This window comes from Poecile atricapillus, chromosome 2 (assembly GCF_030490865.1).
Source record: "Poecile atricapillus isolate bPoeAtr1 chromosome 2, bPoeAtr1.hap1, whole genome shotgun sequence".
Taxonomy (NCBI): Eukaryota; Metazoa; Chordata; class Aves; order Passeriformes; family Paridae; genus Poecile; species Poecile atricapillus.
In genome coordinates, this window is record NC_081250.1 from 9111360 (window position 1) to 9129494 (window position 18135).

General features: G+C 39.6%; 1 protein-coding gene across 1 annotated transcript in view; it reads right to left on the minus strand.

Annotated features, from left to right (window-relative positions):
* Window positions 1–18135, minus strand: part of PTPRN2 (protein tyrosine phosphatase receptor type N2) — a 635317-nt gene that overhangs the window by 82308 nt on the left and 534874 nt on the right. Inside the window, exon 14 of the mRNA XM_058833496.1 lies at window positions 2996–3190. Coding sequence (XP_058689479.1) covers window positions 2996–3190 — 195 coding nt within the window. The remainder of the gene's footprint in view (window positions 1–2995; window positions 3191–18135) is intronic.

The following is an 18135-nucleotide window of genomic DNA, read 5'->3' on the forward strand; positions in this document are numbered from 1 at the left end:
AGCTTTACAGAAATATTTCTGACCAGCGCTACCTCTGAATAAGATTACATGGAGTCATTCAGCAGTCACACACTTCTAAGCTATTTTCATTAAAGTTTTATTCTGTTTATGGATCAAAAAATTTATTTCCTGCTGCCACTTTACGCAGTAATCCATTGTTTTATTTTCTCTAGGGAGATCCTGGCACCTATGAGCAATAAGGACTGAGGAGCCTTAGCTCAGCTAACTACCCCTTGACTGCACATTGTGGAGCTCAAAAACACATTTACAGACCTGTAAGTGCATTTACCCTACAAAACAGAGGGTATTTGCCATTCTTACTAGGCCCCTTGCTAATATTTCTCATTGCTTTTTTGGGCACAAAAAAGAAAATATCACAGAAAATATCTACAAAATTTAAAAGGTAAGAGGATTGTGGGAGAGGGAAATGAGAAGAACTGAAAAATGTCTTGTATTGAATGGTATAAAAGTTGCAAAGTGTTTCCTCACTCTCCTCCACTTATATCTGCAAGGCAAAGGAAGGGTTTACCTCTGGTGAGCTGCTTCTGTTGCTGATGTCCAACAAGCCACAGCATCCCCAGAAAGAGAGAAACTCAGGTAAATAAGGCATTGCAGAGATGTGCATTTAGTGCTGAGCAGAACATAAACTGGGTCAGCTCTCTGGTTTCATTGTGACCCTACAGTGACACAAAACATGATCAAGCCAAATCATCTGCTTCTGTGCTGTAGCTGAGAGACGCTGATCCTTCCATGTAAACCTAACCCAGCTTCGCCTTCGGCAAATCTTGTATTTATGGTTTAACTGCTTCCTTAAGTAAACATCCCCCTGCCTGCCTGACCCTTCTATTAGACTTGCCCTGATAGCAAAGCTAAATGCATCCTTTCGATGCTAATACATATTTTCTTCCTAACTATATCATCTGAGTCCATTAAGAACAATTTTTCCCCATCCTGTATGCCACAGCACATAGGCAGACTGCCCTGAATCACTGATTTTTGTTTGTTCAGGCTAGACTTAACAAATTAAGTGTTTTTACTCTCTCTCTGTGGCTCTGTGTGGCTTGTGACTCTCAAAACACTACGGCATTTCCTTACCCTTCTTTGAACCCTCCCCATCTAAGATCTAACATCTGCTGTTAGATAGTTAACACACGCATGAGTTCATCCAGGGTTAAACAGGATTGACTGGATTATGGACACTGAACACTGTAACAGTGATCTTGACCAATCTGACTATTTTTTAAAGTTTATTTACTGCCATATGAAGACAACACTTTCTTGCAATTTTGAAGAAATTTGCAGAGCCAGAATAAGTGGTTCCCATATGCAACTTTCTCTCCTTAAAGCATGATTTTGAGATTAATTTTTCACGTTTCCCAATAATATTACTGAAAACAATTTTGCTCAATTTGAAGTAGTTGAAACTGTTTGCAAATGTTAAATGCATATTTCCATCTACATAGGAAATTTTGCTTTTATGTCCATACAAATATATTGCCTCAGAACTTTTTGAACCTTGCCTCAGAATTTGTACTTATTTTGAGGTTGGGCAACTGGAAATGTTTGGGGCTCCCCATCCTCCTCCCCATCCCCCAAGTACTTTACTTAACTACTAAAGGAAATTGAGTTAATTTTAATTATGTTTAGGCAAAATTGGAACAGTCAAAACTGTAATAAATGGTTTTCTGTCATGGGAACAACCCTTCCAAACTGCACTTGTCTACCAGATATTAACATAATAATTAATTAATTACTTTTGAGAGGGGGATGGCAGAGATGTATTTACACGGGATGAGATACTCTGAGGAAGTATCTGATTTAAAATCCTGCCCTGCTTTTGCTCAGTTTTATAGCTGACCTGATCAAGGCTGAAGGAGGTCAGTAACCTGGCTGAGGTCAAATTAGGTTTTCGGGTTTTGCCTGCCTTCATTCCTTTCTCCGTTATGTAAGGTTGGCTTGTAAGAACTTGAAAAATACCTCAGAAGGCAGTACTTTCAAATATAAGCCCAGAAAAATAAAGAAGTTTAAAAATTATAACCCAAAAGTATGACATGATGGAGAGAAGTTTCCAAAAGCACAGCAAACTATCAATTGGAAAGGATGCTTACTTCAGGTAAAAGCAGAAGTCAAATATATAAAGCAAAATAACCCAACTTTTGGTCAAGTTCTTCACCACCACCTAACTTCTACTCAGTTAATGTCAATGCACTCCTGAGAGAAAGTAAATATTTAAAAAAAGATGAAAATAAAGCACAAAAATTGGAGGATTACTCTACAGCTCTCCCAACAGGACAGAAATGAACTCCACCAGTCCCAACCACTGGACTCTGACTCTTACACACGTAACTCTTCATGTGTCCATCTTCTGATACTGGCCTCAAGCTGTGCTTGGAAGTAAGCCAAGATTTCCAGCATAGACTCCATCAATAGAATATATTTGGATCATTTCAAACATGAGAAATACAGCTTGGAAGAAATTCATCCAAGGACAAAAAAAAACATCCAGGCAAGGCTGAAAATTCAGATCCTTTTTTTTTTTTAAGGGTGACAGAAACAAATTGCTCTATATCACTAATCTTCTGTTGCCTTCTCAGCTCAGATACCTCCACACGTTGGAGACACATGAAAAAAAGCAGTGAGCTGATCAGAAATCTGGCAGATTTCTTCAGCTGTCCAAGCTAAGGTAAACATAAATTAATAGGACAAGAAGACACCACAAGGATTTTTTTTTAAAAGCAAGAATGCAAACAATTCATATGTCCAAGATAAAATAATGTTCCCAAGAGAAGAAAAACAAAGATATAATGAAAAATAAATGGAAATAAAAATGCCTTTAGTTTTATACAAAGTTAAGATTACTAATGAAGCTCAAGAATATTTTCCACCTGTGAGAAGTATTCTTCCCTGTCTTTTAGAGCTATCTCTTTCCAAAAACTGAGCAGGTGCCTAAAATTCTGTCGCAGTTTCTGGTGCCATGAAGACGAAGGTGCCTTACCAGGATCATGTGACCGGTGGAGATGTCCATGTTGGACTGGACCGGCTCCTCACACCAGGACGAGGTGCTGCTCCGGGCTGAGGGGCTGGGGATGGGCCCATCGCTGAACTGAGAGGAAACGCTGTTTATTCGAGACGAGTGCAGGGGCTCGGGGCGATCAGAGGTTTTCACTGCCATGCGCTGGCGGCATAGCTCCTAGAGCAGGAGAGAGAGAGAGGAGGAAACAACCTACGGTTAAGAGTAATTACAGGATAGAGTCTACCAAAGACATGTGATTTACAATATGTTTCCAGGGCTGGAAGTGTTTTCCCCCTCATTGCAGTAATTTTTGGGCGGCTGTCTGTTCTGTTAAGCACAGCTACAAAGGGATGCTCAATGAAATTACTACACAATGACTACCCTAACCTTTCAAAGGTGCAATTATGACTGCGTGCACATCTCCATACAGATAACCAAAAATCTTATTTTGGAGCTTGACTCCTCTAACAGATGTATTATTTTTTTTTTCTCTCCCTAATATCACCCCACATTCTGCAAAGCCACTTTTGAACCACACAACCTCCTGAAATTAATGGCGTTGCACAGGAGTAATTGAGAGCACTGCTTGGCCCTGGATATGCAAACTCAGCAAGCTCAAGGCAACTGAATTGATGTGCTCTCCAGTGTAAATCCTAGTTGATAGATGCCTCATTTCTCTTCATTAAAATAGCAAACTCGCAACACTTCCTCCCTGATGTGGGGCAGAGAGGATGAAGAATGACATTAACGAAGAATAAAAGCAGAAATCTGTCATTGTATTGTTTAAGCAGCTTTGGCGAAGAAAGAAAATTCAACCTATCACACACACTAATGCAAGTCATGTTGAAACACCAAAATAGATAGCACTGGGAATACGTATTTTCAGTTGCTCTCATGCATAGAATTCATGCAAATATACAGAATTCTGGTTAGGTAACAGAAAATCCTGCTGGTAAAACCAACTTCTGATAGCATAAAATTCTGTTTCTAACAGGATGAGCAGACCCACAGTTACATTGTCATGTTGTAATGCTGTTAGAATCAGCTGTGGTGGTGAGATCACAGACATTGTAATAAAATGATTATTTTTTTAACATATGACTATTGTCCATGAGAGGTCCTTGGCTGCCTGTGCCACGCAGTGACACCGATGAGTCTGTAGGATGTGGCCACACTGCACACGCGGTGTGGGTACACATTTGTCTCAGATTACTCATTCTGCACAGGCGAGTACTAAGAGCACAATCTCTTGCCTCAGGCTAACAAAATAATACAGGCTGAAAAATTCATACCATTGGAATGCCACAGCTTCTGTGTTCTTATTCATTGACAATTTAGTTGCAGCCCAAGTGACCATCAGTAGGGTGATCTGAAAGCCATTATTCATGAACTGCAATAAAATCTTTTCAGACAGGGGTTCGAAACATAACTTAAGATTATGTTTGGGATTTTTTTAACCTTGCTAACTTTAGGACACTGATGGGGGATCCTAAACCATGCATCAGCAAGCATTCAAACAAACTCCCTGAAACCACCATATTGAGTCACCTGTTGTCACCCTGTGACAGTGATTACAGGCCCTTCAAATGCTCTTTTCTCCCAAAACTTCTGTCTTGTCATTAGAGATGCTTATGTGGACTCCTACTATTTGATGGTGTTTAATATGGCTGGCATGTGTGTGTGTGTGTGTGTGTGTGTGTATGCACACACAAATTTAGATACACTGAGATCAAATTCATATAATTTATAAATGCTATATTTCAGTTCTGTTACAAAAATTCAGTTAACAGAAGCTTGGGAAGCAGAGATTACTACATGGTGTCAGTTGTTGGGATAACTGCATAGAAGACTGTCTCGTGTGAAACTGCTACTCCATCACTGCATTTTTGTATCTTTATTAATTTTGTCTAGGCCATGAAAGAGTTTTTCTAATTTTTACCAAAGGTAGGGGTTTTCCACACTAGAGTAGTATGTATTCTGTCACTTGGTACCTTTGTAACTTCCTACTAACTTTAACATGAAAAATATTAAAAAAATAAATTAAACTTCAAAAATACATTGAATTGAGTCACAGATATCAGTGTTAGATAGGTCAGTTAAACTATCAGTATTAAACATGACTTTTTAATAAAGGAAAAGATGTCACTGTATCTCTTATTTTGAAATACAGGAACAAAGAAAAAATGCTTTTTTTCTTCTCTGGAGGATCACACACTTCATAAGAAAAGATAGCAGTAGTCCACAATGACTATTACTAACCTCAGAATGACCTTGCAGTAGTGTAATTTCAAATCCCTGCTTTTAGCAGATTTTGGGAAAAGTAAAACAGCGGAAACTTTTTAGACAGAAAAATAAATCTACAGAAAACCAAAAAGCTGCTCAGATGTTTAGATATCAGACATTCCCTCTGGGAATGGTTTATTGGACTAAGCAAAAGTATAATAAGTAAAGGTATAAAAATAAGAGGTTTATCACATAACTGCTAGAAGGATGTGGCTTCTGGCTAGCATGCCATGTGGCGTTGATATGAATTTATTATATTCTAATAGACATCCTGCCACTTGACTCACCCCAACTCTGTGCTAACAATAGCATTTGTACTCAAACAGGATCTTTGTTTTTAAGTTGATCTGTTCCTGCTGTTCATATCCTGCCTCAAGTCATAATCCTCTGCTTTTACAAGTGGTTGCTGTGGAAAGGATTATAGACCTCTGCTAACAAAAAAGAATTGAGATCAAGTGATCTCTAAGAAATTAATGTACCATTTTTGCATGAATTATAATGACAAAGGAAACAATATTATAGACAACTGGTTCTGGAACAGATTAACCTCTAACCAAAAAGATCTTTTTGGATATAAAGTATTTAATTCGTTGCTAAGAAATGTTGCTTTAACAATAAGTTTAACATGTTCATGGTCCTTGTGGAAGAAGGTGAAGTTGAGAATCATAATGAATTTAAATATTTTTTTTAAAAATGTACCTGATTTCAAATATTAAAATATTTCTTTCTTGACATATATAGAACCAAAACAATTATTCCCAGAACTGCTGTAGCTGTCAAATACCTCAAACAAAGGAACCATGTCACTGCACTCTGCCGTAAAAAATGTTTAATGTAAACAGGAAGGTCAAATCATAGCTAAAGCAAAAACACCACTAAATTTCTTGATTGGGGTTTTAAATCTCCACGACAATGGGTCTTCCCCTGCCTGTAAACAGAAGTTTTTGGTTTGAATTTATTTCCAGATCAGTCTGGCATCCCTCAACAGCTCTTCCTTCCCCCTCTTCCAGCCAGCCCAGCCCCAGCTGAGGAACCTGTCCCATCCCCTCCCACACACATCAGCCAGCTCAGGACAGCTACAGCTTCTGCTTCTCCAGAGCCACCTCTCTGTAGCCCAACCACTGCAGCTCCCACTTGGGTTTCCAGCCTGGCACTGCAGGGATAACATGTTCAAGACCACCACATATAAAAGCTTTGAAGCATGGGGCATTTTGGGGAGCCATTTGGGTTCTTCCAGGACATATGGATAAGGGGCATCCAGCTCAAAGCAGGGAAATGTCTTTTTGAGGGATTTGGCCTTGAGATGGGTCATTAATGTTCCATTCCTATGAAAGGCATCGGGAATAGGGGAGTCTCAGAGTGGGGTGTTTCACACCATCCCATGGCATTTACCGAGCTGGCATCTCTTCCCAAATGCACAAAGCCCTAGATGGTTCAGACTGTCACAAATACAGTATCTGTTACCTGTGCACTTCTCTGCATGCTCAGGTATGCTCTGCCTTCCTCTCCAAAATCTTCCCTCTCACAAGCATTTTGCAAATCAGCCATTTACCAAACCACAACTAGAATTCAAACTTGACTAAAATGTCAAAGCTTCAAACTGTGAGAATGATATGAACTGTATTTCTGTATTGTCTCGGCCATTAAAAATATTTTCTAAGAATGAATTCAATTTACTGCTGCATTTCTATATTTAGCAGAGTGGCTGAGGCTATTTCTGCCATGCTGCGACTCAGTAATGTCTAGCCATTGTTTGTGTATAGTTCAAGTGCCATTCTTCATTTAAAAACATCATTTACACCTAAAAAAGCAACCATAATGCATACAGTGAAAGATGAAGAAACGATCCTCCTGACCTTCAGGCTATGATCTAATGGATGGGTTGGACATAAACATTTATTTAAAAGGTAATTTGAAGTTTATGACATTATTTCCCATCACATGGGAATTGCTATCATACTGAGGCACGTACTCTGGTTTTTATTTCCCAACATTTATTATCAAACTTATATGGTGGTCACATGCAGTATATAATGGAGAAGTAATATCGCCGTATGACAAAAACTGCCATAACCAAGACAAATATTCTGTAAATAATGTTGAGTTAAATGAGTTCAAAGTACTGCACCATGATCATCTGCAGTGAGCTTTTTATTTGAAACACAATTGATAACCTTAAACAAACCATAAACAGTATTCTTGGAAACCTCCCAGTCCTCTTCACAATGAGGTTCTAAAATGTCCCTAATACTTGGCTGTCCACACAGGGACAGGGAGAAGCATGAAGTCCAACTATTTCCTCAGGTACAACAAACAGATTTTTGAATTCATACATTCCACTTGTGAATGAACCACTCTGCAGCAAAAATGTAGCTTATCCACATTTAAAGAAGGGCATTAAGAGACTTTGTTGCACCTCCTGGACAAAACTGGGAGCTGGTATGGCCACCATGTTTTGTTAGGTGGGTCTCTGAACCTGAGGAAGTAAGAAACTCTCCTCTCAAACAAGGAGGCATCAAGTCTGCTCAGAAATGGAGCCCACAGATACCTGTCCAGGCTGGTCTGGAGATGTGACTCGCTTACCAGCAGAAGTGTTAGGCCACATCACCAGGCAGTGACAGGAGCTGCACCCTCTGCCACGTGGCTTTGTGTCACAGAAGGGCAAGACAGCAAAAGAGAACTCAGAGAAATTTTTATCTGTCATCTACTGGAAAATCCACTTAAGGAAACTGGAAAATCCATCGAAGCCACACGGTTTACTGAAACGTCTGGTTTTAGAAAGGAATATGTGTATATGCCCTGGTAAAGATTATGGGTGTAGGTAAGTGTAGAACTGAAACTAGATATAACTGAGGATAATAGGCAATACTGAATCCTTTCCCTTGCTTTATTTGCAAAAATGGAATTTGAGAACCTCAGGGTGACACAGTACAGGCAGGAGAGCTGACTGGAGCATCTCAGTTAAGACATGGCCAATGTTCACCTCAGCTTTGTAAAAATTAAAAGACAAGCCATTCCACCTCAAAGCTGCCTCCAGAGAGGATGTTCAAATACTTAATGCGAATTCTCTAAGCAATACCTTCAGGTATTCCAAGTCCAGCCAGTGACCACAGTAAATGAATCATTCTCTTCTAGCTGGTACCAGATGTATGATAAATGTTCAGTCCACAGCAAATGAAAATAGCTTTGTATCTAAAACACTGCTCTTCTTCCCCAGCCACTGTCACCTCAGATCTGACCAACAGAAGATCTGGGATGTGAGGGAAATGTCAGCTTTTCAGTTTATTTAGAAAAAGAAATATAATTTCATTATTACATATAAATGAAAATAATTTATTTTGTAACTGATGCCAAAATTTACACAAAACCAAAAATTGAGTCCAGGAAATAGGACTAACATTTCCATGCTTTAAAGAATATTTTGGTAAGCAAATTAAAATGGAAATCACTTGAGTTAGTCCAGAAACAAGTGTGGCACAATTATTCTAGAATTAGCAAAATGTAAGAGAGAATAAAGCTTTCCATGGATAACTATTAAGAAAATGCAGAGACACTAAACAAAGAAATTACTGTTTATTAAAAGTGATAGCTGAGTGTACACCAAGCCCTTCCAGCCTGACCTGCCTAATATTCTATCAATCAAGAAACAAATCTGCCTAAGCAGGCATGATCACAAGAACACTGTGTTAATTTTATACGTGAAACAAACATATTTAGCAGAAATTTTAAATTAAAATGCTGACACTTAATTCTAAATGATTCAAGACTACACCTTTTAATAAAAGTTATAATGAAGATTAAGAATATATATAATCTATATGCTAGGTATGGAGGAATAAGACCTTTAAAATGCCTTTTTTTTTTTTTCCCCTCAGCTTTAATACATTTAATTTAACAGTGGTCTCATTCTCCTTTTCAGGAGGTATCTTTCACAGGATGAGCAGAGGTCTGCACCTACAGCCTGGATTTCACTGTTCTGGGATGGATGCAGTCATAAGACAATGAGATTTAAAAAAAGGAAAAAATAAGCTCTTTTTTTTAAACAAATGACTCTACGACTATAAACATCATTATTCTCTAACTAAATTTGCTTAGTGTTACTACAGGGTGAAGCTAAAGTCATTTGTGTGCCTTTGTTTTGCTTTTGCATACTTGATAAGCTTGCAGGTGCTATAAATTTAACTTTAACTTATTTACTGTATTTGTAGCTTTGGGGATAATTACAGCTTTATTACCATTTATTTTTGAGTTATTGAAATATACTTTCAAGCTTTAGCTTAATTTTAGCATGTTTTTTGTCCAGGAATAAAAGAGCTGCTTACATACGTGGAATATTTACATTTATATTTTCTATTCTTGTCAGAAAAGGCAACTATGTCTGATATCTGTGTCCCTTCAGAAAAGCAATAAAGGGATATATTGGAAAAATGTTTGAGAGTAATATTTTGAAAGACACAGCATCAAACGTGTCATTACACATCCATACTCTGGACAATTCGTTTTTATCTAGACTTATATGTGATAGATCTTGGGAGGAACAGAAATAAAAAAAAAGAGAGAAAAAAAGAAGAAAGTAAAATATATTTCTTTGATTGTCAATGCAGCCTTCATGTGTCCAGTTCAGTTCACTATGTGCCCTCTGCACCACACTCTGAATATCTGAATATAACTCTGAACCTTGAGAAGGGGTGGGGGGTTGCTTTGCTTGATTTTTAGATAATCCAAAACCCAGGGATGCTGTTTCTTTTTGAAAGCATCACAGCCAAACACAGGCTTGAGAATCGTTCTTCTAACAAGACCTCAATTTTGATTGAGGCCTGGAACTTAAAATTTCAATTATTTTTGCATTGTGTATGTTTCCTAGTGATGACTCAGAATTATGTAATTATGTATACAAAGAACGTCGAGGCCATGCAGAAAGGGAAAGACAAAGGAAACATGGCTAACTTTAAATGGAAAATTACTTTCCTTTTTTTCTTAAATTTCTTTAATTTCTTTGTTTTATTCCCTCTCTTTAAATTCAAACATTTGCACAGTCTTCTCCTACCAAATCTAATGAAAAGCCATCATGGTCTTGTACACATCTCCAGGTGTCCAGCAGACATGAAAATTTCTTGCTTGCACAGAACCAAAGGTGCTGTCTATGCAATACAGCTTGAGAAAGTATTTTTACTTTAATTATTTTAGCAACCTCTCATCAATGATGAAGCAACCTGAATAGTCCAGAAGCTCCTGAAGGAAGCAGGTATCTCCTACATGGCTCACATTGCCAAGGAAGACACGACAGCATAGGTCTAATGATATTTCTCTGAAATAATGATAATATTGCCCTGCAATCCATGCCAGGAAAGCATGGATTATCGCTGGGGATAATACTTTGCTTTCCAGAGGGTCAGTGATATTTGAAGACCATGTTTAGGTTATTCAGCTGGGGAATGTTTTCCTATACAAAAATACGAAAGACCATTGACTGGGACTGCATTAGTATGACAGTTTAGAGCATTTATTTCTAAAAGTTCTGTGAAACAGATGCTGGACTAAACAGGACTGCAGCACCCTGGTCTTCACAAACAGGAGATACACAAAGAAAGGTCACGATTCTCTAGACTGATTTGAAAGAGTATCTTCCCTGCATGATGATAACATGCTGGCTTCCCTAAGAATTTAAAGGGACTACCTGGATGACTCCAAGGAAATCAGTGTCTGTTTCAAATATGATATATCTGCAAACTGTGTACCTGAAGTCACCTGATATCTGCTGGTGTAAAAACACCCAGTTTTTGGTTTGTTTTTTTTTTCAGATTGTTCCTGACAATGTCAGAGTTTTACTGGCCTTGCAGTTCAGACAAGTGCAATTCTGGTAGTGATGGTTTATCAGATTGACCTACCTGCCATGGAAAAAGAAAAGGGAAAAAAAAAAAAAAAAGAGGTTTCAACCAATGCTGGTTTCTAAAGTGCATTTCCACATTTCTGCTGTGCCTGTGTGCCTGCATGTAATGTTTTACAAGTATATGAGTATATGGCAAGTATGAAGCTGGAAGAGGAAAGATTTCTTAAAGGAGTAACCAGAGAGATAAAAAAATAACATGTAAAACAAACTTCACCTTTGCCATGTTCTGCTCCTCTTAACTAAGTCTAATACATGCTCATGAGGGCACAGCTGCTCCTTAATATGAATTGGCACAGAAAATTCACCACTGGCACAGCGAGAGCCACACAGCACAGTATGGGTTACAAATAAACCATAGCAACAATTGAATTAACCTGAAAGGCCCTGCAGAACCACATGGTGTATTTTGACTTTGTCTAACCAACCCAAAGCCTGACCAGCTTCCAGCCAGTGCTCTTAAAGATAACTGCCACAAATGTTTCCTTTTTCACTCCCAGCATTTATAGTTGCCTGGGGCCCAAAGTAGGCAAAAAATGCAGTCCCAAGACAGCTGTAGTTTCTCAGGAAAGCTATACATTAAGGCTGTGTAGTCCACTATTTTATTGCCCTGCAGGACTGAAAACTGGAGATCATTTCTGCGAGAAATAAGAATTCCCAGCAGCCAGCAGGACTCAGCGTGCACTTCCAGCCTGGAGAGAAACAAAATAGCCACTAGTTTATGTCTAAAAATGTTATTTTATCCCACTGTAAAGATTAGTATTGCTTCTCCCTAAGTCTGTGTAACTGCACTAATGGTAACAGAGTTTCTAAAAGCAGTCAGAGAAATGGGAAAAGTCCTAAAAACCTCAAATACCTTATTTTTTTCTCCACAAAAGGCAACTATACACCAGAGGTGATGCAAGGATAAAGGAAGTATTTACCAAAGATGGCCATCAGTGACAAACTTTTTTTTATAACATCATCTATCATGACAGTCAAAATTGCCAGTCATTACCCCCTCCTGATCTGAAAACTAAACTCACTGCTTTTTACCCATTCTCCACTGAAAAAAAATATAAAATTCCTCTTCAGCTCTGCTAGGAAGAACAAATGCAAATTTAGTGCACAAGTGTTAAAAAAGGATCTATAAAGAACAAAGCTGCTAAGTCACAATAGGTTATCAAGAGCCAAATCTTTGGTAATACAGAGAAACCCTAATAATGATGGAAAAAAATAGTACGTATGAGTTTCCTCGTGTCTCTGAGTACAGACATTCTTTCTATCACATCACAAAAGCCTCCAAGGATTAAAAAATGGTCAATATTTATACACTTTCACTGTATTGGTGTCATTGGAGATACTGGAAAAACTAACGGGGATTTAATACTTGGTACTGGTGGTCAGAGATACAGAGAGACATCATATTTTGGAGAAGACAGCAACAACAGCAAAAATGCACAATTTCTCTTGGGCTCTCTCATGTCTCTCTGTACAGCTGTGCTCACTGCTGGATCAGGGTTGTGCCCTGAGAGTGCCTGGCCAGAAGAGAGCTGCAGCCCTCTCTGCTCTCCCTGACCTGTCCCAAGGCATCAGTTCCACTAAATACCCTGCAGCAGCAGCAAGGGATGTGTGTGCCAGGACTTCCCTGGCCATTACTCAGCTTCCTGCATTTTCTTTTCCTAACCCATACAAGCACAGGGGGTCACTACTCTGCCTTGGACCTCTCCACCAAGCACCAGTCTGTCTGCACCATGAGAACAGCACAGGACAAGTTCAAAGTAGACCTATTTCTTAAATGGTCACACTTCATATTTACATTATTTTAAGACCTGGGGCATGAAGCTGCAGGTATCTGCTGAAACATTATTAGCTGTTTTATCACAGAATATTTTTTCCTCATGTAGCTCCTTTGGTTTTTGATATTCCTGTTAACAATTTGTGCATCAACAACATTCTGCAGGAAGTGTTGCTTGTTGCAGTTGTATTCTGCTGACAGCTTTTCTTCTATTAGTCTTTTATTTTACATACTTAATATAACTGAAAATCTTTGTCCTGGTGCTTGGCCAAAGTTCTACTATTTCTTCAGTTTCTCATTTTATGTACCTCTTTTTCTTCTTTTCTATACTACTACTTGTTACTGTTTTAGAAGAAATGTCTGTCTTTTCAATCTCTCTTCATATGAATTTTCCATGCCCTTAATCATTCTTGTCACATTTTCCCTGCTCCCTCCATTTCTGTGTTGTCCCTTTAGCAATGGAGTGACCAGCACTCACAGAAGCCTTGAGCATTGATTTATACTTAATTAACTTCTAAAGCCCTCAAAGAAGCAAACAAAATTCTTAGTTAACAATGCCTGCAGAGCAATTGGGTTGACCCAGACCTCCAAAAAGAAGCTGAAATTTGGAACAGCTTGCTAGGCAACCTTTATGTATGTTTTAGCTTCACACCCAAGTGCTTTCCAGTGAGGTTAACTAGGAACTACAGCTCTTTATTTTGTTCTTGAGGGTGACAATAAACAGAATTTACATGCTCAAATTCCCATGTTATTATACAGTACAGAGGGAGATGTATGACATAATTTCCCTATATAAAATAAATTTCTATGTGTACATTGTTTTGCTCCCAAAAATACATTCAGCTCCATCACATTTCTCCTGCTATCTGATGTAAATAGCCAGCCACTGGCACCTTGTGCTGTGAGCCACTGCAGCAAAACCTCTTCCAGCAAATCACAACATTTCACTCCACTCAAGGCATTTTTCTCTCCCAGAAAGCCAGAATGAACTCCAGTTGAGAAGCTGAAAAAAGGCAATCCAAGTTTCTTTTCCCCACACTGTCAGAAAGGCACCAACATAGTGAATTTTACCTTTGCACCTTTCCCTTGTTCTTTTCTTAGTAGTTAGTGGGAAAGATCAGTATGTGTCCAACATGTGAATGCTCTCCCCAATTCACTTATGAAGACCAGGGGGATGTTGAGACCAGGAGTAGCAGAAAATAAATGAGTGGTGTTGGTCCTTGGGGCTCTAGTGCAGCCCACATCAAACCAGGCACCTCTGCTGCTGTCAGTATGACCAAGGACAAGCCTTCCAACCTGCATGGAGTGCACATGGCCCCCCAGGTCAAGGCAGCACTTGATGAGGGGAAAAAGAGTGATTTTAATCAGCCAAGCTAAGCATGTAATCCCAGTACCAAAAGTGAGTTTTATGAGGATAATGTTGAGCTGTTCTCACTTTGGAGAGCAAGATCAGCCGTTTCTGAGATGTCTTGAGAGGCTGCCAGAACGGGGTTCTGCAAAACAACAGCCGTCCTATGTAAAAGGAAAAACCTGGAATCATCAGGAAGCCTGCAACTATGTCAGCTAGAGAGGAAAACAGAAAAATAAAAACTGCACTGAAATTCAGCAGGGTTTTATCAATATGAAAGATTAAAAATTAAAATAAACCTACTGCCCTGGTCAAAATCTGTGCTTGTTCAGGATGCAGTCATCCCAAACAACCATCAATAAAACACCACTCATTTGTCTTTAACAAAAAGTACAGAAACGGGTCAACAAAGCTAGAGAAAACCTCATGGATTTTCTCATCTGGATAAGCCACTTACACTAAATTTGATTTTCTCCTATTCAATAGCTATTCTCTCTAACCCTCCAAATTAATTTTGTTTCTTTGAAGGATTTAAGTTTTAGGAACATCCTTTTATAGTCTCCCTTCTTCAGTCTTGGTTTGGTTGTTTGCTGAGAATACAAGTGATGAAAACTGAGAGCCTGAACTGGAATGGCAAGAGCTGCAGTAATGCCCCAATTGAATTCAGGTCCAGGGACAGACACTGATGCTATTAGACCTTAGAACACATCACAGAAAAAAACAGAACAAAGAAATCAGGTGAACTCAGTCCTTTATCATGCCTTGCTGGTGTGCATTAAATCACTCAGATTATCTTTTACAGTTCTTTAAACTGCTAGAAAGAATTTAGATCTGTTGTGCATGAAATTAAAGAGAAAGAAAATATCTTGGATAGAAGGCCCCCATCCCTGGAGCAAAAGCTTTTTTTCTGTTGAGAGAAATGAAATTGGGCCTCTTGTCCAGCCAACACAAATCATACCCTCAATGTCTGACTTGATGTAGCTCAGCACACAGGCCTTGCATGGATCTCCTTGCCCTCACATGTCACACACACTCATGAGGCTGTTTGGGATTACACCTCTCACTTGTGCCCTTGAGAAGACTGGAGCAGCAATGGCCCCAGGAAAGCTCCAGCCTGCTCTACCCAAACTTGTCTTACAGCTTATATCACAATAGAACAAGCAAAACTATCAGTCTGCTCTGAATATCCCACTTGGCATCTTCCCTACAAGAGTCCCTACAGGGCTACAGGCAGAGGAGAGTCGAGGATTTGAGACTCACTTTTGTTCATATGTCCCACAAAGCAGCCAAGTCCGTGTGGGCTTGCCAGGGTAAAACCTCAGGTGGCTGTGGTCAGCCTCAAACCCTTCCCAGAGGTGAAGCACAAGCACACAGTGCAGGAGGGACAAGGTAAGATGGAGGTAAGATGTTGCTGTTTTGGGCAGGACACAGACCTGCTCTGCCCACCTGGCCAAGCACAGCGCAGCCTCCCTGCACGTGCGGAGGAGAAAGGAAGTGATACACTCCCCGTTCCTCTTCCACTGCCCACCCTGTGAGACTGGTGTGCAGGAGGAACAGATGTACCAAGAAGAAAGCAGTAGGAAGAATGCTTTTATATACCTTACAGGCTTCAGAGAATAAACTGCAACCTGTTCCTGCTCACAGGCAACATGGTCCTACAAGAACTGACAAACATCATCTACCACAGTTCTTTACGTACACAAAATTATTTCTACTGCCTTTCAGAGGCCCTGGTATAAGATTTATCCTGCAAAAAAAATCCCAAAACTTTCCAGATAAAAACTTAATATTTTTTTCTTCTAGTGCAGCACCCTGGAGGAATATGAAAGGATCAGCAAGCCAGATTGCAGTGTTAGCTGCTGAGCATTCAGAGAATATACAATAGAAAAATGTGTCAAATCTGAAACATGATAACAGAGCTACTGCAAAAGAAAAAGGAAAATCCTAAAACTGAAAAAAGGGTAGAAGTGTGTAGGAAAGACAGGCCTGATTATCCTCTACATTACACAGGGGTGGGAAAAAAAAAAAGCCACTGAAGACAGTATAGTTATTCCAGAAAGAGATTGGGACACTTGAGATGATGTACAGCCTGGGACTGCAAATCAAATACTCTCCAGCCCATTAGGCAAGGCTGTGGTTATCTTTGGCTTCTTTATAATGTACAGGCACTGGGACATAATCAATTTACCAGGGGGAGACAATCCATTGTACTTATCCAGAACCAGCCCACGCTCAGCTGGCAAACAGCCTGTGGCACTACAGGGATGGGTGAAAGGAGCTCTGAAGCAGGAGCAGAGTGCTCAGGAGCCGGGCCCTCGGGAGCAGGAGCCTGGACCTTGGTGGTCCAGGACAGGGAGTTAGGGCAGATAAAGCAACAAGATTTCTGACCCTCTAAAACCAGGTGGCTGCAGCCAAATTATTAATAAAACCTGGCTGTTGAATAAACGTATTTATTTTTCTTTGTTTGTGCTTATTCTGCTAAGAAACTGGAGAAAGTTGGGTGGCCCAACCTGAAATAGTGCCAGGACCATTTGAAATATTTACCGGTTTAATTTACCAGGCAAGATGCAGCCTGCGAGTCCAGAGCACCTCCAGCACATTTTCTAAGAAATGCCTGTTTGGGTAAGGACTCTGGATTTCCCAGTAATTAAAAATGAGTCACTAAATTAATTTCACCTCCTACTATTTTTACTTAGCATTTTCTTACATCCTAGATACACAGAAATTATACTGTGGGATGCTTGGGGCATGTTTGTCCTTGTTTCACTCAACACCAAGCTCAAACATCGTACTTTTGAAAAATAAACAAAGTTGGCTAAGAGGAGAGGGTCAGCAAAACCAGCACAATCACTCTGCCACTTTGAAATAGTCCTACCCAGAAAAATGGACAACTACTTGAAAAAAAATAGTCTTTTAATGAAAATATAGACCTGCATGGCATCTTCTCGTCCAAGCACTCCAGGAGTTGCATATGTGTTCATTTTCCTTCCACACCTGCAAAAAACCTTTCTCTCACCTGCCTGCTCTAATGTAAGGAGTATTTTACTCCTAGGTGTTGCTGCATTGCCACTGCTGCAGCAGCCCAGGGTCTGGGCTGTGAAGGTGAAACGTTCTTTAGTAAGGGCTAGTCCATTTCTCCAGCACTGAGCAATTCACAGAAGTTATTAATGTAGATGGGAAAAGGCTGGGGGAGAGCCATCAGTACCAAGCCCAGTAAGACCCTTTCCTATGGCCTGTGGCTCCCCCAGGGCTGCCCCTCAGCCAGGCTGTGTGTGCTGGAGCAGAGGGGAAGAGCAGGGACAGGAGGTGACAGGAGAGCCCTGCTCATCGAGACACACACCACAAGCTCAAATAAAGATTTCCAGAAGTGCCCTCTGAAATCTCTGCCATCAAGCTCCAGCCCTTAAATGGGAATTTCTCATTGAGCAGTATTTTGAAGTTGATTTTAAATGCTGTGTTAGCAAATACACCCCTATTTATTTGTATCCTGATTTATTGTCCAAGCAAGTTTGATAAATTTCTGCTGATTTATAAATTCATACAGTATTTTGTAATGCTATTTTAAACACTGCCACCATTTAACTAAATTTTATGGCTACCACAGGAGGGTAAAACAGGGTCCACTGCACCACAGGAATTGTGGCTAGCTCTGAACACAAATCAGATAAAAATTCGACTAAAAGTTAAATCCAGATTTGTACACATCCTGTTTTGCTTCATTCTGCTTTGGCCATCCACTGTCTGACTTCAATGAAGTGTTTGAACATAAGGCAAACTCTTCTTCTAATTACCTTGAAACACTCCTCCCTTCTTCTCCTTTCCCAGAA